The following is a 26151-nucleotide window of genomic DNA, read 5'->3' on the forward strand; positions in this document are numbered from 1 at the left end:
TTGTAGAGCTCCCCAGGGGTACACTGAAAGTCCCAGCATTTACAGCCAGTATGCCTTCGGGGTGGTCCACCATTTTGGACTCCTGTGGAGGGAGAGGGGATTCCTGACGTCCCACGGCACCCCGATCCTCCATGGAGATCTAGTCTCCGCTCTGATTGAAGCAGTTCTCCTCCCCAAACGATTAGCGGTGATCAAATGTCAGGCACACAAAAGGGTGACAGACTTAGTCGGACGAGGGAATGCATTGGCCGACATCACTGCACGAACCACAGCTGAGAATAGGACGGTGACACGCATGTATGTGACCAGGTCACAAGCAGAAAAATGGAGTGACACAAGGGTAATGATCAGAGACATACAGTCGGTCAGCACCCCTCACGAGCTGACTAAGTGGGCAAGGGTGGGTTTGAAGGATGAAGAGGGCTGCTGGCGAACGAAGGATGCAAACAAGTGGTTGCTGCCCGACTCATATCTGATCCCCATACTGACGATGGCACACTCCCCCGCACACATAGGATCTGCACCCATGATCGAACTCATTTCCAAAGTCTGGCACAACGACAAAATCCCTGACTCAGCCAGACGCCTAGTTCAGCAGTGCCTTATCTGTCTGCAACACAACCCCGGGAAAGGAACTGTGGTACCCCGGGGAGGGTTTGGGACCCCCAATCACCCCTTTGAGGTCCTTCAGATGGACTACATCCAACTAGAGAGATGCCAAAGCCTGAAGTATGTACTAGTCATCGTATGTGCCTTCAGCAAATGGGTAGAGGCCTATCCAACCCGTGACAACACTGCCATGACTACTGCCAAAGTACTACTGAAGGAATTCTTCCCTCGCTATGGCTTTTGTCGAATTTTATGGAGCGACAATGGCCCCCACTTCATAGCTGAGGTTATCCAACTAATCCTAAAGGGGTTGGGGGTGAAGCAAAGGTTTCATGCGGTCTTCCACCCCCAATCCGCCGGTCTGGTGGAACGCCATAATGCCACACTGAAGCTGAAATTGTCAAAAATAGTGGCCACCACTGGACTTAACTGGCCGGATGCCCTCCCACTGGCCTTGTTATCGATGCGTTCCACTCCCACCAAGCACCATTTGACCCCCTACGAGGTCATGTTTGGGCGACCGATGAATCTCTGGACTGCTCCCAAACCGACCTCCATTCATGACGTCCCAGATGTCCTACTATCTGATTATTTGTGCAAGTTAACTAAAACGTTGTCTGTCATTCATCAACAGGTGCAGCAGGCCATCCCCGATGCTTCCAGGGGCCCCGGCCACGACATCCAACCGGGAGATTTCGTCCTAATACGAAATTTCCAGCGGACCAAGAGTCTGGAACCTCAGTGGACGGGCCCCTGGCAGGTGCTGATTACCACCCGAACGGCGCTTCGAGTGGAGGGGAAGAAGCACTGGCTGCACGCGCATCATTGCCGGAAGGTCTCTGCGAACCTGGCCACGACAGAAAGTGTCAGCACCCAAGAAGAGCTCCTGAGCAAAGATCGACCAATATTGGACTGTTATCCCGATACTGAGGCACTCGAACTTGCAAAATTCTCTGATCCCACTGTGCCGTCCAGAGAAGGGTATTTCCTGCGTCGAAAGGAGGGAGTTTCGGCTAAGTAGGCCACGGACCAAGTTGAATCTCAGAACGGTGACCTAAGCACAATCAAGGGTTACCGGGAGAGAAGCTAAACGAAGTCTGTGGTTCTGCCCACTATCGAGCCCCTTGAAGGTGATGGAAGCGCCAGATAAGAAGATGATGGAAGCGCCAAATAAGAAGATGATGGAAGCAACAGGAAATACCCAGTATAGAAATCCAAAGACTGACAACTTGCACAAATCAAAGACAATCGCACTCTTCATTGTCTTCCTCTTCTGCCTCCTCCTCATGACCTCCTTCTGGATTCTGGAGGAAAACACACCGGCCCATGAGGCACTGCTACCTACGGCACAACCGACACCCCTGAAAGAGCATCACCTAATCTCTCTGTCGCCCCAGCTCCGAGAAAGGCGCAGGGAATTTTGGAACAATTCCTTCGTGCAACTGTTGCACCAACACAACCTCGCTGCAAATGCTACGAACTGTTGGATCTGCGGGTTGCTCCCGCATGCCACTGGACACTCCATCCCCTTCGACCCTTCTCCTTTCTCAGTTCACGGCTCTTGCCTCGCCTGGTTGATCCTCATGCAGGAGAGCCACAAGGACAACGCCACCTCCAGCCGGACGGTGTCGCACTTCTACTCTGGGTTCTGGCTGAACAAAACCGAAAAGACCTCTACTGCTCTGTGTCCTGCGCTCACGGGCGCCACCTTCCTTAAAGACATTCCAGCCAAAGAACGAGTCGAAGTACAGGTGCTCCACAATCCAGCCAGGACCACCTTCTCTCATCTGCAAAAACAAACTACCGCTACTCTGACTGTGGCCCTGTCTGTTATCAATGTCACAGGCCTTGTGTGTCTCGAAGGCCATGGAACGCAGCTGGTGGGTCACAGCGCCTGCCGAATCACCAGAACATTGGACTCAGTTGACCCCCCTTCCTTTGTTGCTTCTCCGAATATGTACTTTGTGTGCGGCACCAAAGCTTACACCTGGCTCCCGAGAGGTTGGAAGGGCGCCTGTTACATTGCCTTCGTTCTTCCACCCACATATGTAGCCCCTGCCAACCATCACCGGCAGAGGCGTGGAGATGACATTGGACAAGCCGACTCCACCGGAGCACAGTTCCTAGATGCAGCAAAGGGACTTGTTCCTCTGTGGGGCCCAATGGCAAACAGCCGCGCTATCCGTCACCTGACCCAGGCAGTAGAAACAACGATCAACATCACGGCTGGCATCCTCGCCAACAACACGGCGGAGCTTCAGGCGGTCCGCCTTGTGGCCCTTCAAAATCGCCTTGTACTAGACGTGGTCCTAGCCGACCGAGGAGGAGCATGCCGCATCATCGGATCCAGCTGCTGCACATACGTGCCAGATAACTCGCCTTCAGTCTACAAAGCCATTGAACACCTCCACAGACTTTCCTCGGAGGTTCACCAAGAGCAGGAAGGATGGTCGCTTGGGAGCTGGTTTTGGGACACCTTGAGGAACTGGGGTTGGAGGTTGTTTTCCTTTGTACTGATACCTGTGGTGATATTATGTGGGTGTTGCTTGGGTATTCAATGCCTACCCTCCTTGTGCAGCTTTGTTTCTAACTGTATGTGCCCAAAGACTTTGGACTTCCGAAATGAGCACATGAGCCCCCTCTATGAAGTAGAAATACGTGGCCTTATGGGGATAAATCCAAACTGACAAGTTGGCGAGACATGTTAAAAGGGAGGACTGTGGAATTTTAGTTTGCGAGCTAAACATCATCTGCGCCAGCTTGTCACCCACGTACAAACATGCACGATCGCCATTTTAGGTAACATGGTCTCCCTGTCCACAATCAGTCGCCAGCGCGCTCCTCTCACCCTGCAAGCATCCTCCGCACACCCTGGCTCCCCCTCCCTCCCCCTCATGAGCATGACCCTTCTGCATGACCCTGTCCTTGGGAGTCACGCCTACGCCTGACCAGCATCTCCTCTCCTCCCATGAATGCCCCTCTGTTGATAAACCTCCCCTCCACGCTCGATTGTCCATGCGGCATGAATACCACCCCTTTGATGACCCCTTCCCCCGTGTCCAACTGTCCACACAGGTCCGAGGCCATCGCCTAAGCCGGGAGATATCATTTACTGCCCCTTATTGTATGAAGTCGACCTTCCTCAAAAAGACCCTCTATTGATCAAGACCTCCCCACCCCCTGGGACATGATCAGGCGCGCACGCCCTAAGACTCAGTTGTGTAATGACCCTCTCCTCTTATCAGCAGATTGAGGACCTCTATTGTGGAGGTATATGGGGGTGGGATTGACACGAGGATTACGGGGATGTTTTCACAATGTTATGATTGTAATAAAGAAAGGTCACATGCCATAAACCAGTGTATAAGAGGCCAGGCCTCCGAGAGGCTGTTAGAGCACCTCGAGACGATACCTTGTTGTCTGATGTGATGTGTTCTGCTCCGTCGGAATAAAACTTCTGTTTCCTGCCTTCTGGTCTCCGGCGCCTGCCTCATTGCTTGGTAAATTTGAATGGTACAAGGGCGGTTAGCGCCGGGCAAATCTTGAGAAAGGTCCTAGCCCTACCTTTTTCTACACAGGGGGACCGTTAGCTGGAAAGGACACACTAAAGCAGACTTGAAGTTGTTGTCAGAAGGGCTGAGGATTGGGCCATGTGTTGTCCCTAATGTCCTGGACATTGCCGTTAGGAACAGCTACCTGAACTCAAAAACGCTGGTCGCACTGGCAGTGGTGTCTGGTGTTGTCAATAGGTCTAACCCATTGGCATATTTCGGAAATGGAGGACACTGCATGACAGTTGTGGAGTGACTCAAAGAGGTCTGGGGCATGACTCTCTTTGAACCAATCTAGGGTTGTATCTAGGGTTGTATCCAATTTCTCACCAATGTGGCAAAAGCCATCGAACAGCATATCCATGAAAGATGCCTAGACATGCCAAATGCCTAACCCAAGCAACTGTCTGTGCCAAGGCCAGACTGGATGATAAATGTAGCTACTCCCTTGCCATCCAGAATAGTTTGTGCTAAAGAGGTCGGCAAGTTGTATTGTGTCGTTGGTAAGATCTGACCAACCAGGTCCCACAGGGCATGGGTGCAGAACCCAAGGAGGCTGCTGGCATTTACTTAGTATAAGGCAAGGCTGGTGCTGGCAAACGTGCTTGCTAAATGCCAGTCAGTAGGTTTGGATTCGTGGTCAGGAGGGTTTGTAGGAAAGACATTTGACTTTGCTGGTGAATGCCTGAGCCACGAAGCACTCTGGCGCTGGATGCTGCATGAGAAAGTCAGTGTGGCTCAGAGCTGGTTTGTGGCAACAAGTGACCTGTCTATTGATTGAAGGGCTAGAACATGGTTTTCTCCAAGTACCCAAGAGAGTATGCACAAGGGCTTCATTAAAGGGCAGAAGAGATTCAGTAGGTGCATGGTGAGGCAGAAGGACCTCTGTAAGGACATTAGTTTTGACCTCCATTATTGGGAGCTGCAGGTCAAGGACCTCTGTAGCCCTTCTGATAACCACTGGAAATGATACACTCTCCTCTGTGGCTGGATCAGAAGGAGAAACTAATCCAGTACTAGGGAAGTGCCCAGACCACTGGCATCCTGTTGGACTATTTGCCAGTTCGCTTTGTCATATTGTCGGACAAATTCATCATCATCGAAAGTCTGACTTTGATCTGAGTCTGAGCCAAAAATTTGATTTAGTGGATGGGAGCAACTGTGTATTAAGGGTAGTATGATGGAGTTGTAACAATTGCCAACAAGTGGTGCAACAATGGAATCAGGGTGCAGCCTTGGCTGAGAGGATTTTGACTCCGAATCGGAAACTATAGGTTGTGGATCCTCCTCCTGCGGCATTGATGTTGAAAGGAGCAGTGTAAATTGTAGCACCGGGACCAAAGCCGGCACCAAAGACAGTGGGGAACCCGAAGTGTGTTTGAGGGGCAGAGACAGGGCTGAGGGTAAACCCACCAGTGGCATCCCAACTGGCGGCCTTTGTGGCTCCTTGGGGCCCGAAGGTGTGCCAGAGGGATCCAGAAGTGTGCCTACAATATGCACAGCATTACCTCCCTAAAAGCCTTGATTTGATGAGACATTGCCAATGGACCTGGAAAGGCAGGGTTCATTGATACCAGACTCAGAATCAGCTCCTCTGGAGCTTGAGATGGCATGTTGACACCCTAGTGTCTTCTCGGGGATCGAGAATGGCCGGAAGGGATGGATTCCTGCTTGGACTTCTGATGCTTTTTCTTGGATTACCAGACGACCACAACGAAGAACTGCCACAGGAACAAATTCAAGAGTGCGAACAGGACCTCACTCTTGACTTCGACCAGAAACAGCATGGAGTATTGGTAATGTTTTGCAATGATGAGCTTCTCTTTGCAATCTCGTATGGGCTTTGGGTTCATCCTGCCACAGGAGTCTCCAGTCTTGGAGTCGAGCTCCGACCCAAAACACAAGAGGCATATCCTGTGGAGATCTATCACAGACATGTGTTTGCAACAATCCCTACAAAATTTGAAATCTGTCCTTTTAGAAGGGGACATCTCCCTTCCACTCTCGAAAATATATGAGTTGGAAAATAAATCTGAAAAAATCTTATCAGAGATCAAAGAGTAGAGCTCCGGATCGGTGTCAGAATGAGTGGATAGAAAGTAACAGATGTCGGCTGGGAAGGGTGGTGCTTACTGACACGCAGGGGTAATGCTTTAGAGTTTTTCTGGAGCCAGACTGGTTTGGTTTTCTCTGCAGGTAGCCAGGAGCCAGAAATGCCTTAGATCAGTAGATATGATGCCTTGAAGCTTCGCATGAGGGGGGAATCGAAAACATGAATGTAAAACTTAAGTAGGCTGAATGAGGAGGCTACCACAAAAGCCTAGAAACTGCAAAGAATGCTTTAGAAGAAGAATGTATATGGACCACTGCACCCTCAAACCGCTGAGAAAGCTTACAGTAGGAAAGAGTCAGCTTACTGAAATCACTATGAACAAGTCATCCTTACCGTCTTCTATCTGGAACAAGCTAACCCGGTACAGGGTAAGAGAGCAAGGAAATAAATACCCAGTGCTGACAGTGAAAGGTCACATGTGTGGCAACAAGTTTTTTCAGATGGCTGGACTCTGGATTGGCATTCCACTTGGGTCACTTCATATACCCGACCCTCCCAACAGTAGTTCTCAGAATTAAGACGTGGTGACCTCAATATTTATCAATCATGGAAACTGTTCTTGGAGTGACAGATATTAGGAGGAGACTACACGCATTAAGACTCTTGAGATGAACAAATAACTGGGCCTGGACAGGTATAAAGGGGGTTTTTACAAGATCGTTTTCAGGTTAATTAATTTAGCATTTAAAAAAACAAAAGCTGATTTTTTTCCCCTCTGACAGCTGGGATCATGGAACCCTTGAGGAAAGGAGACACCTTTGTCAATCCTGAACTATGTAGAGGCCACAAGAAAACCAGTCATGACAACCCCACTGATACTATTACTTAGGATCTCAAAAGGTTCACAATGCATTTGGCCAACACAATAAGCCATTGACTTTCCCACTTTAAATAAATTGTGCTTAAATGTAGATCGACAAAAAATAATAACATACTGAGAAAAGTTTTTCTTAGATATTGGAGGGGAGGGGGAAGCTAGCAATTCTACTCTCTCTAGGATGCTTTTGAAACTAAGAATTGTCACTTTTTCCTCAGGTTCTTCTGAATGCTGGTAGAGACATTGACTGATGGCCAGTTCTGCCCTTCCCAGAGGGTCAAGCCTGAGTTGCTGGGCCAGGTCGAACTGAAACTGGAACACAGGAAACCCAGGACCGGTTTTGCCCTTATTAGGGCTCACCATCCAGATATAGCTTGGATCAAGTGGCACAGTGAGCACAAGACCACTCTGGGCATACCCGCCACACTTAGGACAGGAAAAACAAAGTGATGAATGGTATGCTTAAATTTATCTTGGCTGGTCTGCTGAGTCCAGACTGAGGTGGCATGGTGGGTGAAAACGGATGGATTGGAGTGCAACCTGAGTGATTGCCAATAGCTAAGATTATTTCAAGAATTCCATCCATCATCTTGTTAATGTTGCAGCTACAGCCCAAAGTGCGCTGGGTACGCCCAGATGTGGGTCCTGTGCTCACTGTGCCACTGGAACCAAGCTACATCCAACCAAGGAGCCTCAATTAGGGTGAAAACCAGTCTCGGCGTGCTTGTAGTCCAGTTCAGGGAGGGCCTGGCCTGGTAGCTCAGGCTGTGCTGTTCCTATTGGAGAAGGATAAAGACTGACTTGCACATGGCTCGGTCCAAACGGAGGTGGCATGGTGGGTGACAAATGATGGACTGGAGTGCGTCCCGAGCAACTGCTAGTAGCTGAGAATAGTTCAAAGATTCCATTCATGAATGAATGAAGGTATTTATATAGCGCAGCAGCTGCTCCAAAATGATCATCCCACTGCTTGTTGCTGAAAAAACACAACGGACTGTAAGTATTTCTCCTCAGGAGTCCTAGAGATTCCATGAGGTGAAAGGTACGGTGGACTATCTAATACTGCTGGCTAGATTGAGGCCGGTGGGAGTGAAGGGGACGGCACACGCTTGGTTTAAGTCCTATCTCAGCGAACGCACACAAAGAGTGATATTACACCCTTTTAAATCAGAAGCTAAACCCCTCTAGTGTGGGGTGCTGCAGGGCTCAGCGTTGAGCCCCCTACTTTTTAATATCTATCTGGCTCCTCTCTAAATGGGGAATTAAAACCAGCTCCTATGCAGACGACACACAGCTGGTGTTCTCCTTTAAGGACCTGTGATCGGCTTATTTCTTCGAGAGGTTTAGGGGCTGCATGTGTGATGTCTCCAGATGGATAATTAACAACAAGCTAAAATTGAACACAGAGAAGAATGAGGTTCTGTTCTTCGGCAAGAATTCCCCCCACCCCCTGGTCTGTGGTGGCCGGAGGAATGGGTTCCCCACCCTGTCCGACCTCTACGGCAAAAAACCTTGGTGTAAAATGGGACACTGATAAGAAATTTGCTTCCCAAATATGGTCCATAATATCCACTTGCTTCGGAATTCTGAAGGGGCTGAGGAAATTTCTTTATCTACTTCCGGAGAGTTGTTGAAAAGGAGTTGTTCATGCTACGGTAACTTCAAGGCTTGACTATGCCAACAGTCTGTTTCTTGGTCTTCCGGCATATTTAATAAAGAGACTGCAGATGGTGCAGAATGCGGCGGTGAGACTGATCAGAAGCGTGCCATTTAGACAAAACATATCTCCACATGTCAAACAGCTCCACTGGCTGCCGGTAGTGAAGCGTATAGAATTCAAGGCCTTGACAATTGCGTTCAGGGCCCAGAAAGGCAGCTGCCCCAATTACATTAAAAAACGCATCCACTGCTATCAGCAAATGTGTTCGCTACGTTCTAACTCACAGAATCTGCTGTGTGTTCCCCAATTCGCGAAAGCACGCATCGGTGGCAGGGCTTTCTCAGTAGGAGCAACCAGATTATGGAACTCCCTTCCGGACAGACTTCGGTTTAAACCGGATGAAGGGGAGTTCAGGAAAGCTTTAAAGACATGGCTTTTTGGCCGTAATTAGCTCGATTCCGTTTTGGTTGGAGATTCGCTCTCTCCCATGTTTGCTGGATCACGCTAGTGCCGGGACACCTCTGGTTGAGGTAGTTGTAGCGCTTTACAAATGTTGGTGTATTGTATTGTAAGGTGTAGAAATCAAGAAAGATCATATCTCTTTTAAGAGATGGGTATTAAAGCTAGTCTTGAAAAATGATCTCCGCAGAAATAGTCCAAATATGATCAAGAAGAGAATTCCATAGCTTCAGAGCCAGGACAGAGAAGGTTAGACCTCCAGTTCATGATTTGTGTATCTTAGGGACGCACAATCAAATTCTGGCGAGTCGAACAAAGGTTTCTAAGGGGTTGGTACTTTTTAATCTTGTTTTTTTATGTACAATGGGCCCTCCTGTTTCATCGCCCTAAATGTAAAAAGAAGGGTTTGATTCCTATTCTGTGGCTAATAGGTAGCCAAATTAGGGTCTTAAAGCTCTTCATAATTGAATGGCATTGTGGAATGTTCAGCACCAACACTGCAGCAGCAATCTGGACCCGCTGCTACCTGTCAGGTATTGGGGGACCCAAGAAGCAGGACATTTGCATAATCAAACCGTGATTTGTTTAATGTCTGGATGATGTCCTTCCATATGTTTTCTGTCAGAAACTTAATGGTCTTTCTCAATGCTTTCACTAGGGCAAAGCAAACTCCAGCAGTGGTCTTGACTTGGGACTTAAAGGAGAGAGTGATGTAAATCTTAACCCCCAGACTTTTTGCAACAGCAGTAGGGGATGGAAGGTTACCCATTTCTTATGGACAAATTCTAGTTATGTCAAAAGTGGAGGATGTGCCAATAATCAGTCAGATTTTTCGGAGTTTAGGCATACACATACTCACACAGCCACTGATTCAGTCACTCACACAGCCACTAGCTCACCTATAAAGCCACTCACATACCCACTCATGTATGCACACTCTTTGAGCCACTCACTCATCAACACACAACCACTTACATACACATTGACACATCCATACAAGCACTCACAAATCTACTCACTCACCCTTACAGTCACTGACACAGCCACTCAATCTTCAATATAGCCACTCACACACACCACTCAGTTAACCAAATACCCACTCAAACAGCCACTCATTCACCCATACAACCACTTCCACACCATCGCTCACCCATACAACCACTCATACAGCCACTCATTTACACATCAACTCACTCACCAAAAGAGCCACTCACTCACCCATAGTCACAGACACACCCACTTATTCACCCATAGTCACACACTCACATATTCACCCAAACAGCCACTCACACACCCATACTGTAACTCACACACAGATACAACAGTCATAACACCAACTCATTTAATATATTTTAGATATATTATCACCCATTAGTAGTCCACTAAGTACGCTAATTCAACTTTGGTGGCACCTTTGTATATATGTTTAACACTCCTGAACATGTAGAAAATATTCACAATTACTGGATGATGTCATCAGTGATGTCATTTGAGATGTCATCAGTGAGGTCATCATTGATATCACTGACCAGGTCATGACCATGTCATGAGTGATGTAATATGCAAGGTCATAAGCAGGGCATTGCGGACCATAAGTTATAGGTAGCTCAGTTAATTATAACTGCTGAATTTCTATGGTTTTGTCTTTGGATAATCTGAGCCTAATTATTACATCCCCTTAACCTTTGACTTTTTCATTCAATGTCTAAGGTTTTTTTTTAGTTTCATTTCCTAACTACAACAACCCTGTGACCTTTGCTTTTTTTCTGTGACTTTCTGCTTTTTTAATGTTATTTTTTAACTATAACATCCGTGTACCCTTTGTTGTTTAGCGCATTTTCAAGGTTTTTTTTAATCTTTTATTTCCTAACTAACCAATATCCTTTGAGAGTGGGTATGTGAGCAGCTGGATACGGTGTGAGTGGGTGTGTGAGTGGCTGCATGGATCTTGAGTAGGTGTGGGAGTGGTTTTATGGGTGTGAGTGGATGTATGGGTGTGTGAGTGGATGTATGGGTGTGTTAGTGGATGTATGGGTGTGTGAGTGGATGTATGGGTGTGTGAGTGGATGTATGGGTGTGTGAGTGGATGTATGGGTGTGTGAGTGGATGTATGGGTGTGTGAGTGGATGTATGGGTCTGTGAGTGGATGTATGGGTCTGTGAGTGGATGTATGGATCTGTGAGTGGATGTATGGGTCTGTGAGTGGATGTATGGGTCTGTGAGTGGATGTATGGGTCTGTGAGTGGATGTATGGGTCTGTGAGTGGATGTATGGGTCTGTGAGTGGATGTATCGGTCTGTGAGTGGATGTATCGGTCTGTGAGTGGATGTATGGGTCTGTGAGTGGATGTATGGGTCTGTGAGTGGATGTATGGGTCTGTGAGTGGATGTATGGGTCTGTGAGTGGATGTATGGGTCTGTGAGTGGATGTATGGGTCTGTGAGTGGATGTATGGGTCTGTGAGTGGATGTATGTGTCTGTGAGTGGATGTATGCGTCTGTGAGTGGGTGTATGTGTGTGAGTGGGTGTATGTGTGTGAGTGGGTGTATGTGTGTGAGTGGGTGTATGTGTGTGAGTGGGTGTATGTGTGTGAGTGGGTGTATATGTCTGTGAGTGGGTGTATATGTCTGTGAGTGGGTGTATATGTCTGTGAGTGGGTGTATATGTCTGTGAGTGGGTGTATATGTCTGTGAGTGGGTGTATATGTCTGTGAGTGGGTGTATATGTCTGTGAGTGGGTGTATATGTGTGTGAGTGGGTGTATGTGTCTGAGTGGGTGTATGTGTCTGTGAGTGGGTGTATGTGTCTGAGTGGGTGTATGTGTCTGTGAGTGGGTGTATGTGTCTGTGAGTGGGTGTATGTGTCTGTGAGTGGGTGTATGTGTCTGTGAGTGGGTGTATGTGTCTGTGAGTGGGTGTATGTGTCTGTGAGTGGGTGTATGTGTCTGTGAGTGGGTGTGTGAGTAGCTGTATGGGTCGGTGACTGGGTGTGTGAGTAGCTGTATAGGTCGGTGACTGGGTGTGTAAATGACTGTATGGGTCTGTGAGTGAGTGTTTGTATGGAAGTATGAGTGGGTGTGTGAGTTGTTTTGAAGATGTGTGAGCGGGTGTGTGAGTGGTCTTTTGCATCAGTGAGTGGGTGTACGGGTCTGTGAGTGGGTGTGTGAGTAGCTGTGTGGGTGTATGAGTGGGAGTGCGAGTGCCTAGATTGGCCTGTGAGTGGGTGAGTGTCTGTGTGAGTCTGAAGTTGATGTGTGATTTCCTGTAAGTGTCTATGAGTGGGTGTCTTTGTGTGGGCCTGTAAGTTTGAGGGTCTGTGAGTGGTGGTGTGAGTGTCTGTGAGTGGTGGTGTGAGTGTCTGTGTGGCTGGGTGAGTGGCTGTATGAGTGTCTGTGTGAGTCTGTGAGTGGTTGCCTAAGTGTCGGTGGGGGTTTGCGAGTGGGTCTGTGAGTGGATGTGTCAATGCCTGCATAGGTCTGTGAGTGGGTCTGAGAGTGCCTGCATGGCTTTGTGAGTGGGAGTGTGAATGCCTGTGTAGGTCTGTGAGTTTGTGTGTGACTGCCTGTGCAGGTCTGTAAATGAGTGTGTGAGTACCTGTGTAGGTATCTGAGTAGGTGGGAAAGTGTTTTCTTCCCAAAAGTGCGTCAAGATTCGTGAATCCATTGCAAATTTACACAGGGGGTCACACTGAGCCTCACATGGGTTCGGCGGATTCCAGAAGTGAAAACCCCCTAGTTATAACTCAATTTCATACCTAACATGGGTTCGTTTGACACTTCTCCAACACACCCATGGGGTAAAGGTACACTCCTCCTCCTTTAATAAAACTCCTGGTGAATTGCAATTATTTCAAGACTCGCTACCTCCTCTTTTACAAGGCGAACAATGGCTCCCCTCTGTGCCTTGATACCGACATCAAGGTAGCCACAGGGCTTCACAAGATGTCCAGTGGCAGCATCACCACACACAAATAAAGGTAGCGCAGAAAGGAAAACTCAGACACAAGGGAGTGAAAGTTTATCCCATTCGAAATCCCCAAGCTCCATGCCTTCTCGACATCACAGAGCTTATTTGTATTCGCTTTTCAAGCATCTTTTTGGTTATTGGGTGCAACAGTTCACCTAAACCTTGTTCCGCAACTTATTCTCCCTCTTGGTCAAGCGTCTCCCAGCAAATGGCTTTCCAGCCCCCTCCAATGCTGCTCCTCAAACCAGAATCCATCCTCTCCTGTAACTCCCAGCACGGCAGCCCTGCCGTGCTGGGAGTACCATACACTCCTCTATCTTCTCTTAGTGCACTGAACTGCACTGCACTATTATACAGCGCTCTATTGCCATCAAGCTTGTTGGAAAGGGACCCAACTATGGTTTCAGAAACATGTAACCCGGTGTTGAGTAGTGGGGTTCTCCGATTCTGTAGATTAGAGAATGATTATTATACTTTAGCAAGCCAAAATCCTATCAAATAACTTACATCTACTTATCACATATACAGCATTAGTACTACAATTATTAATCACATAAGACATTAAATTTGGTGCTTACAGTCCACCAGTGTGCTTGCACAGTGTGCACAATAAAACTAGGAAGGCGCATTCATTTAATGCACTTTCCCAGTCCAAATAAAGTCAAATGCACATTTCACTGCACTGAAAAACCTTTTGATTTAATTACCAGTTCCATGAGTTTGGTCATACAGATCAACATATTTGTTACAATAGGAACATTTAATCAAAGTGCTAAGCACAGGTTCTTTAACATCTTCACTGTCTGATTGTGGCTCTGTTAATATCAATGTAATACATTTGCAACCACTTAATACAACAATCAAATCAAACCTGGTTTAATGTTTTCGAGGGATGGGGCCTTTGTTTCAGCCTCTTCTTCCACTGCCCCTGGAAAAAAAAGAAAAGTGCATAGTTTACTTTCTGTGCACTCTATTGAAAACTACCTTTGATGTAACGGTCTTTATTAATACATCACATTTCTTGCCTGCCAGCCATTACTACTGTATTTTAGGGGCCTGGCCTGGTAAAATGGCTGATAGCATGTACATGTATGGTGCTCCAATAGAAGCCCTTGAATGTCATGCAGAATCCTGCATACACTATATAAATCACAAACCTCAATAAAACAGATCTGAAAGGCATTCTAACCTACTGAACCTAAGAAAGGGCCTCCTGTTCCCATTTTTTGGTGGACTGGTAAGATGCAGAACACTGCGATGCAACACCGAGAGCATAAGTTGCGCAAGGGAGTTAATAATTGAAGATTCTCTTCTGTCAAAACCTCAAACTTTAGAACTCTGAAGGGTATGTTTTAGGCACTCATTGGTTGGGGTTTGATATGCGGAAAAGTTACTACGTTATAGTGTCAACAAAGTGTGTCTAAAGTGGTGCAACTGGGGAACTACCGAAACTCCTAAACTTAGGCAAAACAACAAAACAAAATTACACAGCTGCTGCAAAAAAAGCAGAAAATCCTGAACAAAGCCGCCATTATAGGAGAAGGAACGATTGCCTGAGCCCTCACCAGCAAACCTACTCAATGTCATCCAATGGTCTAGATCCAGCCTAGAGAAAAAAAGATACAATGGCAGTACAAATGAACTTAATTATACTGACATCATCAAGGTAGAAAAACACACAGATTGAAGCACCAATGGGAGCTGAAACTGAAGATGTAGAATAGTGAAACAAGATTAGGAAGTTCAACAAAATAACCCAAATGTCGGATACGAGGGTGAAAGATGTGTTAGGATGGTCACGGCAAAATAATCTGTGCTTCACACAATTTCCTGTGAAAGTAGAGATCAGCTAAAAATAACAAATTCCTGGAGAAATAGGTATTAACATCCTACAGCTAAAGGGGATGTCTTCCTCTTTGGTTCTGCGAAGGCACAGTACTCGCTCTCTCCACCTTACACAGACAGCACCGTCTAGCACCATTCTAATCCAGCAACTCCACTTCAGGGATAGGATGAGATACTTCAGCATGTGTGTAGAGAGGTGAAGATACCATCTGAAGGATACAATATCATGTTATTTATGCACAAGGCATGACATGGTGGCCTTAGCGTAAGGGATCATGGAGTACTTTTGTCCATTCCCTCCTCTACGATGGGTATAGGGTTCCATGCCATGGATTGCCTTAGATGTTTCCTATCTGATATTGTATTGTAATTGCATTTATATACAGCTTACCACCCCTGACAAGGTGTTGAATCGCTTCCTCCTGAACCCATTAAGGATTAATGGTGATTTAGTATAGTGAAAGATGAAATAATTTGATTGGTGGATATGTTAGTCAGTTATTTGGGTTGAGAAGGATAGTGGAGGCATAGAAAAGGAAAAAGGTTTGCATTTATATAGCGCTTGCTACCCCTGATGAGGTGTTGAAGCGCTTTTTCGCCGAGTAGCACACTACTCCCGAAACCCATAAAGGATTAGTGGTGAATTAGTAAAGTGAAATATGAAAGTAATTTGAGTGGTGTAGAACACCAGTTGTCTAGATGTGTTACCCCAAGTTGACCTACTTCGCCAATAAATCCTGACATAATTGTTCTTTAAGGTCTACATGGTACTAATTAAAAATGTTGTCAGCCCAAACGTATGCTGTCACCCAAATGTATCTATGGGTGTCATTTGCTGTGGATGTGCACCACCTGTGAGGTAGTCATCCTTTTATCATGGATTGAGGGTTGCTGTATTTATTTGAATAAATATTTGATTTAAACTATTTTTCTGTTGATTACACACCTCCTGCTTTTCAAACATTTTAGGCCTGGCTTTTCGCATGGTCTTAAATTAGTACTTGCCCAATGCCTGTTCCTATGGTTAAATCTCTAATTTAGACTTCATCCCTTCTAGAATTTACACCTCACATAGATATACTGATTACAACATATTTACTAAATGGTTGTTTTGAGCTGTAACAAGCATTTCCTTGTCTCTTTGTATTTAAAGACAACTGCCAGGCCCTTCATTTTTATACATTGAATGGTGATCACCTTGTGGTAGGATCTATTTCCAGAAAAGTTAAAATTGGGCTTTGCTGGTCTTATTTCATGAACACTTGAATATTTCACTCGCTTCATTGATGATTGTATGTATGACTCCAATGTTTAAAAAAACAAGAGCCAACCATCAAACTCAATTATGGGAGAAAGTAACTGCCGACCATATGAGAAGGGAGACCGCTGAGCTCACTACATCAGGAGTAGGAACTTACAGTGCCAAGGTGCTGATACTCATTTCTCCTCTTCCGTGTAGCATTCCAATATCATTCTAAATTATGATCAGACATGTGCAGGAAAACAGATAAGAAGGTATGGAAGGTAGGCCACTTAAATGAGGAATTAACATCAGCCTGAACCAAATCTAAAATAAAATGTCATTGAAGGGTTGGCTTAAGTTGATGTACAACAGCTAATGCATGCTTCATTCCACTTTGCTAAGCAAGAATACTCCAGGTACAGTAGCGCTTTTAAGTTTTTGGCATGCTATAAATTCATAATGTATAGGATTAATGTATTACATTCCATTGAATACCCCATGTTAGCTTTGGATTCCTTGTGTTATGAAGAGAGAAATAGTTCATGAATCTAGCTAGATTACTTATTTTTCATGTGACTTTATTCACGGTTAGATTGTTTCTGGAAAATATAAAAATACTGGTCCATCGTTATTACATTTAGCATGCGCCACAGGAGAGGGGAAACATCGTTGGAAACTCAAAGAATCCTTATTGAGAATGGAATTTGATTGAACAGAAATTGAAGGTTTTCTTAGTAGAGAGGAGCAAATGTCATATGGTTTGAAGCACAAAACTAGCATATAAAAAATCCTCAAACATTGGAAAAGTATTTAAGAGAGCTGAAGAATACGCGCTTCAAAGGCTATAGATACTTGAAGACAAAGAAGCAAAAACTAAAATATAAAATGAATAATATACAAAGACAACAGAATGCAAACTAGTTTGTCTGAATCAGAAATAAAGTCAACAAGAAGACAAGTACTTGGAGATTACTAGCCTCAAATATCATATAAACAATACTAGATAAAACCACTTTTTCGTGAAAAGGAAGAACATTTGTGACACAATAAATTTTTTTACAGTAACTTGTATGTAACTAAAGAGTGCAGTTGGAGTACTGAAGACGACTATTAGAATAAGAAACATATCCCAACTATTAAAAAACCGAGAGACAACTCTAGCGCCAGTAACATAATTTGAAGTGAAAGAAGAAATGCAGAACTTAAAAGGGGTTAATTGCCCCGTCAAGGTGGCTTCAACAGTCTCTTTTACAAAATCATGTGCAGAGAGAAAGTTCTACTCTTGTTAAACCATATTAATATACTGTGGAAATGACAAGTTTACAGTTGAGAGAAAACATCTGCAAATTTTTATAAATCACAAAACAAGTAGGATCTGCTGACTAAATGCTACGCTTCAGGTATAGATCAAGATGTGAGGAAAATATTAAATAAGGATCAATTACTATTAAAAAAGGAGGTATATTCATGACATGATTGGCTTTATTTCAGGTATTGTCAAGAACTGTGAAGAGGCGGAAAATCTGAGTGCTGTGGTGATTTACAAGAAGCTCAAAGAACGTTTGATAATGTAAACTGGAATATCCTATTATCAGTTCTGAAGATGTAGTATTTAGGTGTAATTCTCTAGGACTGCGATCTCAACAGTGAATAGAATGATCTCAGATTGTTTTCTACAGTTTATAAAGCACTGGCATCACTATTATTTAATATCACCTTGGAAACGTTAACTCCCATTTTGAGGAATTGTGAGGGGGTGTAAGGTAATGAATATGGCCTAACAATGATTCAAACTCTGCATTATGGGGTTTGCAAATAACTATTAACTTTTGACTCAGGTAATATAGTTGTAGTCATTATGTGGCCAATATGTGACTTGAGAAATATTTCACAATGTACAGTGAAATGGTGTAAAACAGTAAAAACGTTTCTATTGAAAGGGGATGCCAAACCCAAATATTGAACTTGGCCCTTTAAGTGAGATAAATACTTTGCCATAGCTAGAGGTTGGGATTACAAAAGGCAGAGAAAAAAATAACAGAACAAAATAAATGTAAAGTTCCTTGGTTGAAGGCAAAAAGGGAAAAATGGAAACTCATAACACTCTTAGACCAGGTTTATAGGTAAACTAAATTTAATAAAACAGATACTCCAATCATAAATCACATAAATATTCACAATAACAGATAGTAAACCATAATAGCAAGTGCTAATCACTATTAGTACATTTTCTACAGGTCTTTTGAGAGTAGGAGAAATATTAATCTTGCCCTCACGCATATAGACCTTACTGCAAAAAGGGGCATTTGGTTTATGAAACATCAAAATACATGAGATTTTTCTACAACCATAGACAAGCTGAATGTTTAAAACTGAAGAAGATCTTATTGACATATGTTCTTGGGAGAAGTTAAGCAATCTATAGCCATTAGAATTCATTTTCTTAGGTAATCATTCAAGAGGAAAATGGTTAATATCTTTAGGTTAAAGTTGAAAAGAGGTGTATTCTACAAAAATGAAGAGTGAAAGTGCTTAACACCAACAAGGCTGGAACTAAGGCAAAGTGAGACGTCTCATACATGTTATTTTAATGTTAAATGACTAAAGTCTTCCAGGACAAAACATCAAAGAAAATGTCCAGAGTTCTAGGAGAAGAGATTATGATGGATGAGAAGTTTGTTCATTTAAATGATATTTCATTCATGCAAATAAATAATTGCATATAAAGCTATGGATCATAAACATTTCATTGCTTACAAAAACAAATACAACATAAAATGAAAAGTTGAAGGCTATACTCAAATTAAGGACTGTATTAAGAAACAATCTCATTAAGTGACTCTAGAAAGAGTGACATTTTCAGTGAGAAATAGAAGTCTCTTTATGGAAGGTACATTGGAAATATTTCAAAACGACCTTGGTTAGAAATTATATGGTGGTGCTAATAAGCTAGATGTCACTAGCGGAAGACTGAATAATTTGCATGCATTTCACTGCACATTGCCCATCACAGTAATTCAACATTTATGAATTGTTGAGTAACCAAGAAATGACTGACATATTGAGTATAGTCTGTGTGAAATCCTACTTGCACTGGCTCACTAGGTATTAGGCATATTCTGCAATATCCCAAAACTTCTGGATGTATGAAAGGCCCTGCATAAGTCAAGAAGAGAGTATACTTTTTACTCCAGAAAACAATAATTTCTCCAGGACATATTTTTTTCTGATGAGCAGTTGGCTGCTTGGTAAGGTTTTGAATTGTAACCTCCACCATAGATTCATTTTGGTTTGCTACCGATGCTCAGCGGTATTTAGTTAGGACAGCATTATCATTTAGCAAAAAGATCAGGAGAGAGAATATTTGCAAGATTCCAACTCTGAGTTCTTTGCAACTAATGCTGGGTCACTCAAATCTCAGAGGCAGGTTCTCCCAGAAGAGTGTAATAAATTAGAAGCTGGGGAGGATCAGGTTGGATTCACTTGAGAAGGAAATAAACAAGCTAAAACCTCCATTAGAGGCTAATAGAGCTAAATCATTTTAGGCAAGTTGACCACAAGCTCAAATAAATTCTCTGCTGTCCTGGAAAGGCAAACAGAACAGGTTTATGAATCAAGAACAATACCAGTGTTTGAGTACCACTGAGTTCGATCGGGTATAAAAACTTCCAAATCTTCAAAGTAAAAGTACATCTGAAAGAATTCTTGATAACAGCAAGGGAGCGCTAGGATCCAGTGTGTCAGAGATTCTGAAAGCATTGTAAAGCACTATGGTACTAGGCATGATGACGATGAGCCCATCATAAACAGCATTATGAATGGTTTGGGTTTTCCCCAAGGTGGATGGTTGGATCACTAGAGATACGATTCTATCTGTCTTGGGTTTCGAAGTCTTTATTTAAGTTATTTTGGGGGAGTGTGTCTATCACAGACATTTGGCAATTGAGTTACGTCGATGGCCTGATCAAAGAGCCTAGAACATATCATTCAATCACCCTATTGACCTGTGAATAGAAGCTCTTTTAAAAAACGTTAGGTGCTCAGCTCACTTCGTATCAGGGGCCCAGATGTACAAATATAAAGAGGAGTCTATTGCTTAAAGATGTCCGTCATTATTGGCACATACCTTGATTCAGTCCTTTGACAGATCTAACACAGACTTTCATATTGTCTATTTACATATATGGCTCAAAGCAAACACTTGACTATGTACACTGGACTTACCTATCTATTCAAGAAACTAGGAAGGGAACTGACCCACTGGTTGCTTAGTGTTGGGGATTCACATTTGAAAATACTTTGCATTTAAAGAGTAACCAGAAAGGCTGTCCTCTGTTGCCAATACTGTTTGCTGTGACAATTAACCCCCGAAATGAACAGCTCACGTGGGACAATAAAGCTCTACTCTTACGTTTCAAGATGTTTATCTCCTATTAAAATGTACATGGCCAATTTGATGTACGTAGTTGGTATACACTATCTCTGTTCTGCAGAGCTGATAAAGTGGAAGAATTGAAGTCTAAACATGTTTGAAGAAAGAGAAAATGAGAATTTTAGATTATCGAGTAAGGAAAATCCCAGACCGAGGTTGCTGGCTATTAGCTTGTAAATGAGAATTAGAGATCAAGAATGTATTTAATAAATAGAGCCCCCTTTGCTCTGTTTTACTAGGAGGATAAGTGAGACTTGTACTTGTAAAGTTTCTATGGCTAATGTTAGAATACTGGTCAGAGAGGCTGCACCATCCTAGAATATTCCCATGGTATGCAAGAGGTGACTGTGACCTTAGTGCCAACAGACCACCCTTTTGCACCAGCAGAGCGCCTCAAGCAACCAACTCTACTCAAAGTGCAGCAGCCAAATGAGCAAGACTTCAGAAAAAAACAGGACAGCTCCTGTTGCCATAACTCTACATAATCTGAAATGGGCGCCAAAGCTTCTTATTACAAAGTGATATGAAACTCTGCATGCACACATACACAAACGCCTCCCCATCACATTCTCCACTTACCATGGAATAAATATAAATCATTTTAGTGGAAAGTTAAAACAATAGGATTCTGGAAGATTGATAAAGTCACGTGCCCAACTAAAAAAACTGCATACATCTATGCTATCTGATTGAAGGAGACGGAGAATACAGCATTTTAGAAATGTCAGATGAAAAATAAGTGCATGCAATACGTTATATAACAGCATGATAGGTAAAATAATGTAAAGGGTAATTTTACCATGCATATATTTTTAGATGAGTACTGCAGAAGCCACACATCCAGCAAACTAAAAGGGTGAGTGATGATTTAAAGTAAACATGAATTTACCATGAACATCTACACATTCACTGATGCAGTCCGCCTCTTGTAGGAAGTTGTTTTCATTGCCTTTGCAGCCACCATAGAAGAAATGCATGCACGTGCCAGAAGAGACATCGAAGTACCAGCGAGAGAAGAGACCCTTGCAGGGGCCAGTGACAGGGGGAGCTAAGCAGCGCTCTGATCGATCAGAGGAACACACAAGAAAAAAAAATATATCTATCATATCCATGGAGAAAACGTTGAAGCATGACAGTAGTAACTCAAAGTGGCAACTAAAATGAATACAATATAATCAACAAGCTTGCGACAACAATAATGGACATTTTAATAAACCGAAGAATTAAACAGACATTAACAGGATGAGCAAGATGTTATGTCATCCCTGTGCTAATGCTACTACCCATTACGCTTGGGGTGTGCATTTAAAAAAGGAAAGCAAAAGGGGAAATGGAGTTTTAGATTTCATTGGAGAGTTTTGAGTCGTGTCCTTTGTAATGGAAGAATTAAGCAGCATTATAATTCAGGTAAAGTAGGAATGGAAAATTACTGGCCATGCTGTAGGTTTACACGTCTCTTAGCAACAACAATATTCAGTAGGATACTCGACATTCCCAACATCATAAGTGTTACGTGTAAATTGACCCAGCAGAATGGTTCTTCTGTCTTCATTATAACTACCAATTACAGTAAAGCCACTTTTAGGCAGGGGCAGTGGAAATGGGAAATTCCCTCATTAGATAGTAACTTGTTGTCGTCCACGCTGCAGTACTGGGTATTAGGTGGAATTTTTGATGCACATTTTTGAGCAACTGTCATAGCCCTAAACATTGTTTCAGATCGCAGATTGCTGAGTTTATAAACTTGCACATCCCTCAACCGAAAGGTCCTTCCTTAAATTGTGTTCTTCTAACTTTTCCTTTATTACGTTTTTCATTTAAAGAAATAACTAATCCTGCAAATATACAATGATCACATTTGTGCTTCATGCATAGATGTATTCGTTTACAATACCTTGGCAGGACATCAATGCTCAAAGTAATCTTGCTCCCATGATCAGTTTGGGCCAATGTTACCTTGCCCTGCTCTCAAGACATCTTATATTATTGCAGGTCTCAGTTGTACGGACACTTTGGCTGACAACTCACATCCCTCTCTAAAATAGATCCACAGCAAACGTAGAAAGGTGAATGTAGAGTTGTGCCTTCTTACCTGGTATAAACTGCTCACTGTTTTCTTTCATTTCCGGTATCCTATTCTGCTCAGACCTTTCTTCATTAGGTGACACCAAAGGCTGCTTTCCTTCCCTGGTTTGTTGGTCATTTACTATGTTAGCAACTTTATCCGTTTTAGCCGATTCCATGGTCTTCTTCTCTATGTTGCTGTCCACTGAATGAGTCACTGTTTTTCTATCAGGAGGACCAACTGAAGGAAAAAGAAAACACTTAGCACAGTTCTGAATCTATCTCCACAAGTGGCACTCTCATGCCTAGGAAGGCCTATCTGAATCTTTGCATTTGTATTTTTCAGAGACACATGACAATATCATCAGCACAGGGCAAAAACAGCCCTTCCTTTTGTGCTGCCATCTTTCTGAACCAAAAGTAATTGCTGGGAATCTTGCGGTCTGAGACCCCAGCAGTGCTTTCATGTAAACATATGCAAATATTACTGCTACTGTAAGTCAATGCCGCAAGGCCTCCTTCCACTAATTTATTCTTCTTCTTGAAACTTCATTGCGGCTATTACAGCCATAAAAGCATAATTTAAAAATACAGTTTTTTCCATCAATTAAAAAAATTCGGAAAATAATCAATATAAGAGTGCGAAAGTACAAATTACTCAGACAATTATAAGTTCGCTTTTAGGGGGGACGGCCAATAAGGATGCGGCATGGTGGGAAATATAATTACTATAAATATCTTAAAATATAATATATCTAAATAATAAAAACAATATAAAAATGTAATAAAAAATTGACTGAAGCCCAACCTCACCCACGAACCAATGGACATTTAAGAATCATATGATTCACAAGTGCCTAAGTAGAAAGCCACGTCTTGCTTAATCTTCCAAGGAAAGGTAGGTGCACTGTGAGTGTTAAATATTTGCATTACAATTATCAAGCAGACGCCTACGCTTAATCCACATGGCAAATAGAAATTTAGCAATCACAACAACAAAAACCGGGTCTGTGTGCGTTTTCAAGATCCTAAACATTTCTAAATAATTTCTAATGCCCCGGTTTCTGCACAATTGGATCACCCACCTAGATCTAGGGCTCTTATACGCCGGACAAAATAGAACCATGTGAATTACGGTTTCTTCCTCCTCTAAACAACCAGGGCAGAGGCAACCAATGCTACCTGCCCACTTGTTGGTTCTTACGAGTAGTGGAAGGGTCCCATATCTAAATTGAAGGAACAGTTTTTATGCCAAGACAGGTTGAATAGTGTCTACAGCCTGTTCAAACCTGTATTGGCACTTAAAGTCGAGAAACCCATATGTTAGACTGGAGGAGTCAACCCTCTGAACTATACGCGGCAAATTAAATTCCTTGATGGCACTTGCGAAGGATTATTTTTTACTTCCTGGGCACGTTATTTCGGGAGTAGTCCATAAATTTTCCCTGCCCATAGCTCTTAAGGTATCTCTTATAAAAGCCAGCCAGGGGATTCTGTCTGCACCCAGTATGGGCAGTGCCGCTTTAAGTTCATCCCTATAATGGGCCAATTCCGGGGTACTCCAAAGCCTACGCCGGTACATCAGTGGGCGTGAAGATATTAACTCTGCAATAGGGCAGATGCCCAAGTCCATTCTCAATGGAACAAGGGGTGTGTTCTTAGGCAGAGTTAGAATCTGTCTCATAAAATTGTTTTCTGTTACTGTGAGGGCATTCGCAGAGCGATGGCCCCACAGTTCTGCCCCATATAAGGTGGACCCCCTAACCTGTATTTTAAAAATTTCAACTGGCGGGCTAATGGCCTTTGAAACAGAAGTTTTTTGGAGTTTTAAAATCCCTCCAATGGCCTGGATTAATTTTAAATTAGCCTTGTTGATTTGTGGATCCCACCCCATTTTGTTGTTAAGGGTAAGTCCTAAATATTCAAAAATGGAGACCCTCTCTAGAGTTCTACCATCCATTCTTGGGTGTGGGCAATTGGACATTTTGCGTTAAAGACCATATATTTGGTCTTTTTGATGTTAATCACCAAATTCCTCCTCTTGCAGAATTTACTGAATTCGTCTAAGCCACGCTGCATCCCCATTGAGGATTTTGAGAGGAGCAGAGTGTCGTCTGCAAACATAAGAGCAGGGATTTTATGGTTCGCCAATTTGGGTGGGTCAATATCCTTAACGGCAAGAAGGTCTTTGATTATTTTGTTGAGAAAGAGGGAAAAAAGGGTTGGAGCAAGGACACATCCTAATTTATTACAGGGTGTGCTGCCGCAGTGGTAGGTCACAATACTGAGGTTGAAATGATGTCCTGCAAAAATATTACTTCCACAATATCGACTACTAATGTATGTCAAGGCAAGTATGTACAGGTACCTTGCAGCAGTGGCTCCTCCACTAAGGCAGAAGAGCATCGCCCCACTGCTTCAACTGCAAGCTCGACACAAACAATAAAATGATAATAAAGCTCCGTTATTATAATTATTTGTTTTGTTTTGAGCTTGACGTTGAAGCCAGGTTATGTTAGGGCGGGTAGGGCGGGGCGCGGCTGGGCTTCCGTGACCAAGAGGGAGGAGGAGTAGTGGCTGCACCTTAAATGTGCATGACAAGTTAGCCGGCAGTCTCAGGCATGCATGTTCTCCATAGGCTGTATTGTACACTTTTTGGCAGGTCGAACTACAATACAGGTCAACTATAATTTGGTGATCTAACACAGACAGTCACTTTTTAAATAAGACTCCTATTGATAGTCATGAAACAATTGTTCAAAGGGCTTCATCAGCATATATGACTTTAAAAATGGAGAGAAGCCTGTCCCATTGGTAAAAATATTGACTTGCTTCACTCTGGTTAAAAGTGGGGGGGGTGTTTTTATTTTCCCGCTACTCACTTGTTAATGTGATATTGTGGTATGCAGTGTGTTTACGTGTGGCATCTCCACATCATACAGATATCATTTTGAGCGACACACAACTGCTACTTGAACGTCGCAGTAGTAATTGTAAATTGTAGCATGTATTGTTTTGAGTGTAAGGTTCTGGAGAGAGTGCAATAGTGCCATGAGATATGCTTGAGATGTATATTGTCTTTGTAGTTATAGGCCAGGTGCCCCCAAAATAACCTGTGTAATAGTACATCCCGAGTACCTTCTTCAAGGGAGCTACAGGAAAAAAACACCTTTCTGACCTTGGTTGGCCAGTGCAGCTCTCTGCGAAGCCCCCGTAAACAAAATCTGACTCCCGATTTTAGGCCCCACTTGCTGACACATCCATAATGCATTCCCTATAGTGTGCCCATCACAGCAGCCCCTCTCTTCGTTCACCACCAGAGCAAGACTTCTTTAGTAACATCCCCACAGCAGTGCCATGCAAGAACTTCTTAAATACTCAGAGAGTACATAAAA

The 26151-nt window shown here is 43.5% G+C and overlaps 1 protein-coding gene across 2 annotated transcripts in view; it reads right to left on the bottom strand.

Annotated features, from left to right (window-relative positions):
• LRP11 (LDL receptor related protein 11) overlaps positions 1-26151 on the bottom strand; it is a 235231-nt gene that overhangs the window by 36559 nt on the left and 172521 nt on the right. Inside the window, exons 5-7 of one of the 2 annotated variants that reach the window (XM_086927567.1) lie at positions 22785-22997; positions 21582-21752; positions 14044-14100 (exon numbers count right to left, since the gene is read on the bottom strand). In XM_086927567.1, the coding sequence (XP_086783693.1) occupies positions 14044-14100; positions 21582-21752; positions 22785-22997 (441 nt within the window). The remainder of the gene's footprint in view (positions 1-14043; positions 14101-21581; positions 21753-22784; positions 22998-26151) is intronic. The other variant, XM_086927568.1, reaches the window with a different exon arrangement.

Source organism: Lissotriton vulgaris, chromosome 6 (assembly GCF_964263255.1).
Source record: "Lissotriton vulgaris chromosome 6, aLisVul1.2, whole genome shotgun sequence".
Classification (NCBI taxonomy): Eukaryota; Metazoa; Chordata; class Amphibia; order Caudata; family Salamandridae; genus Lissotriton; species Lissotriton vulgaris.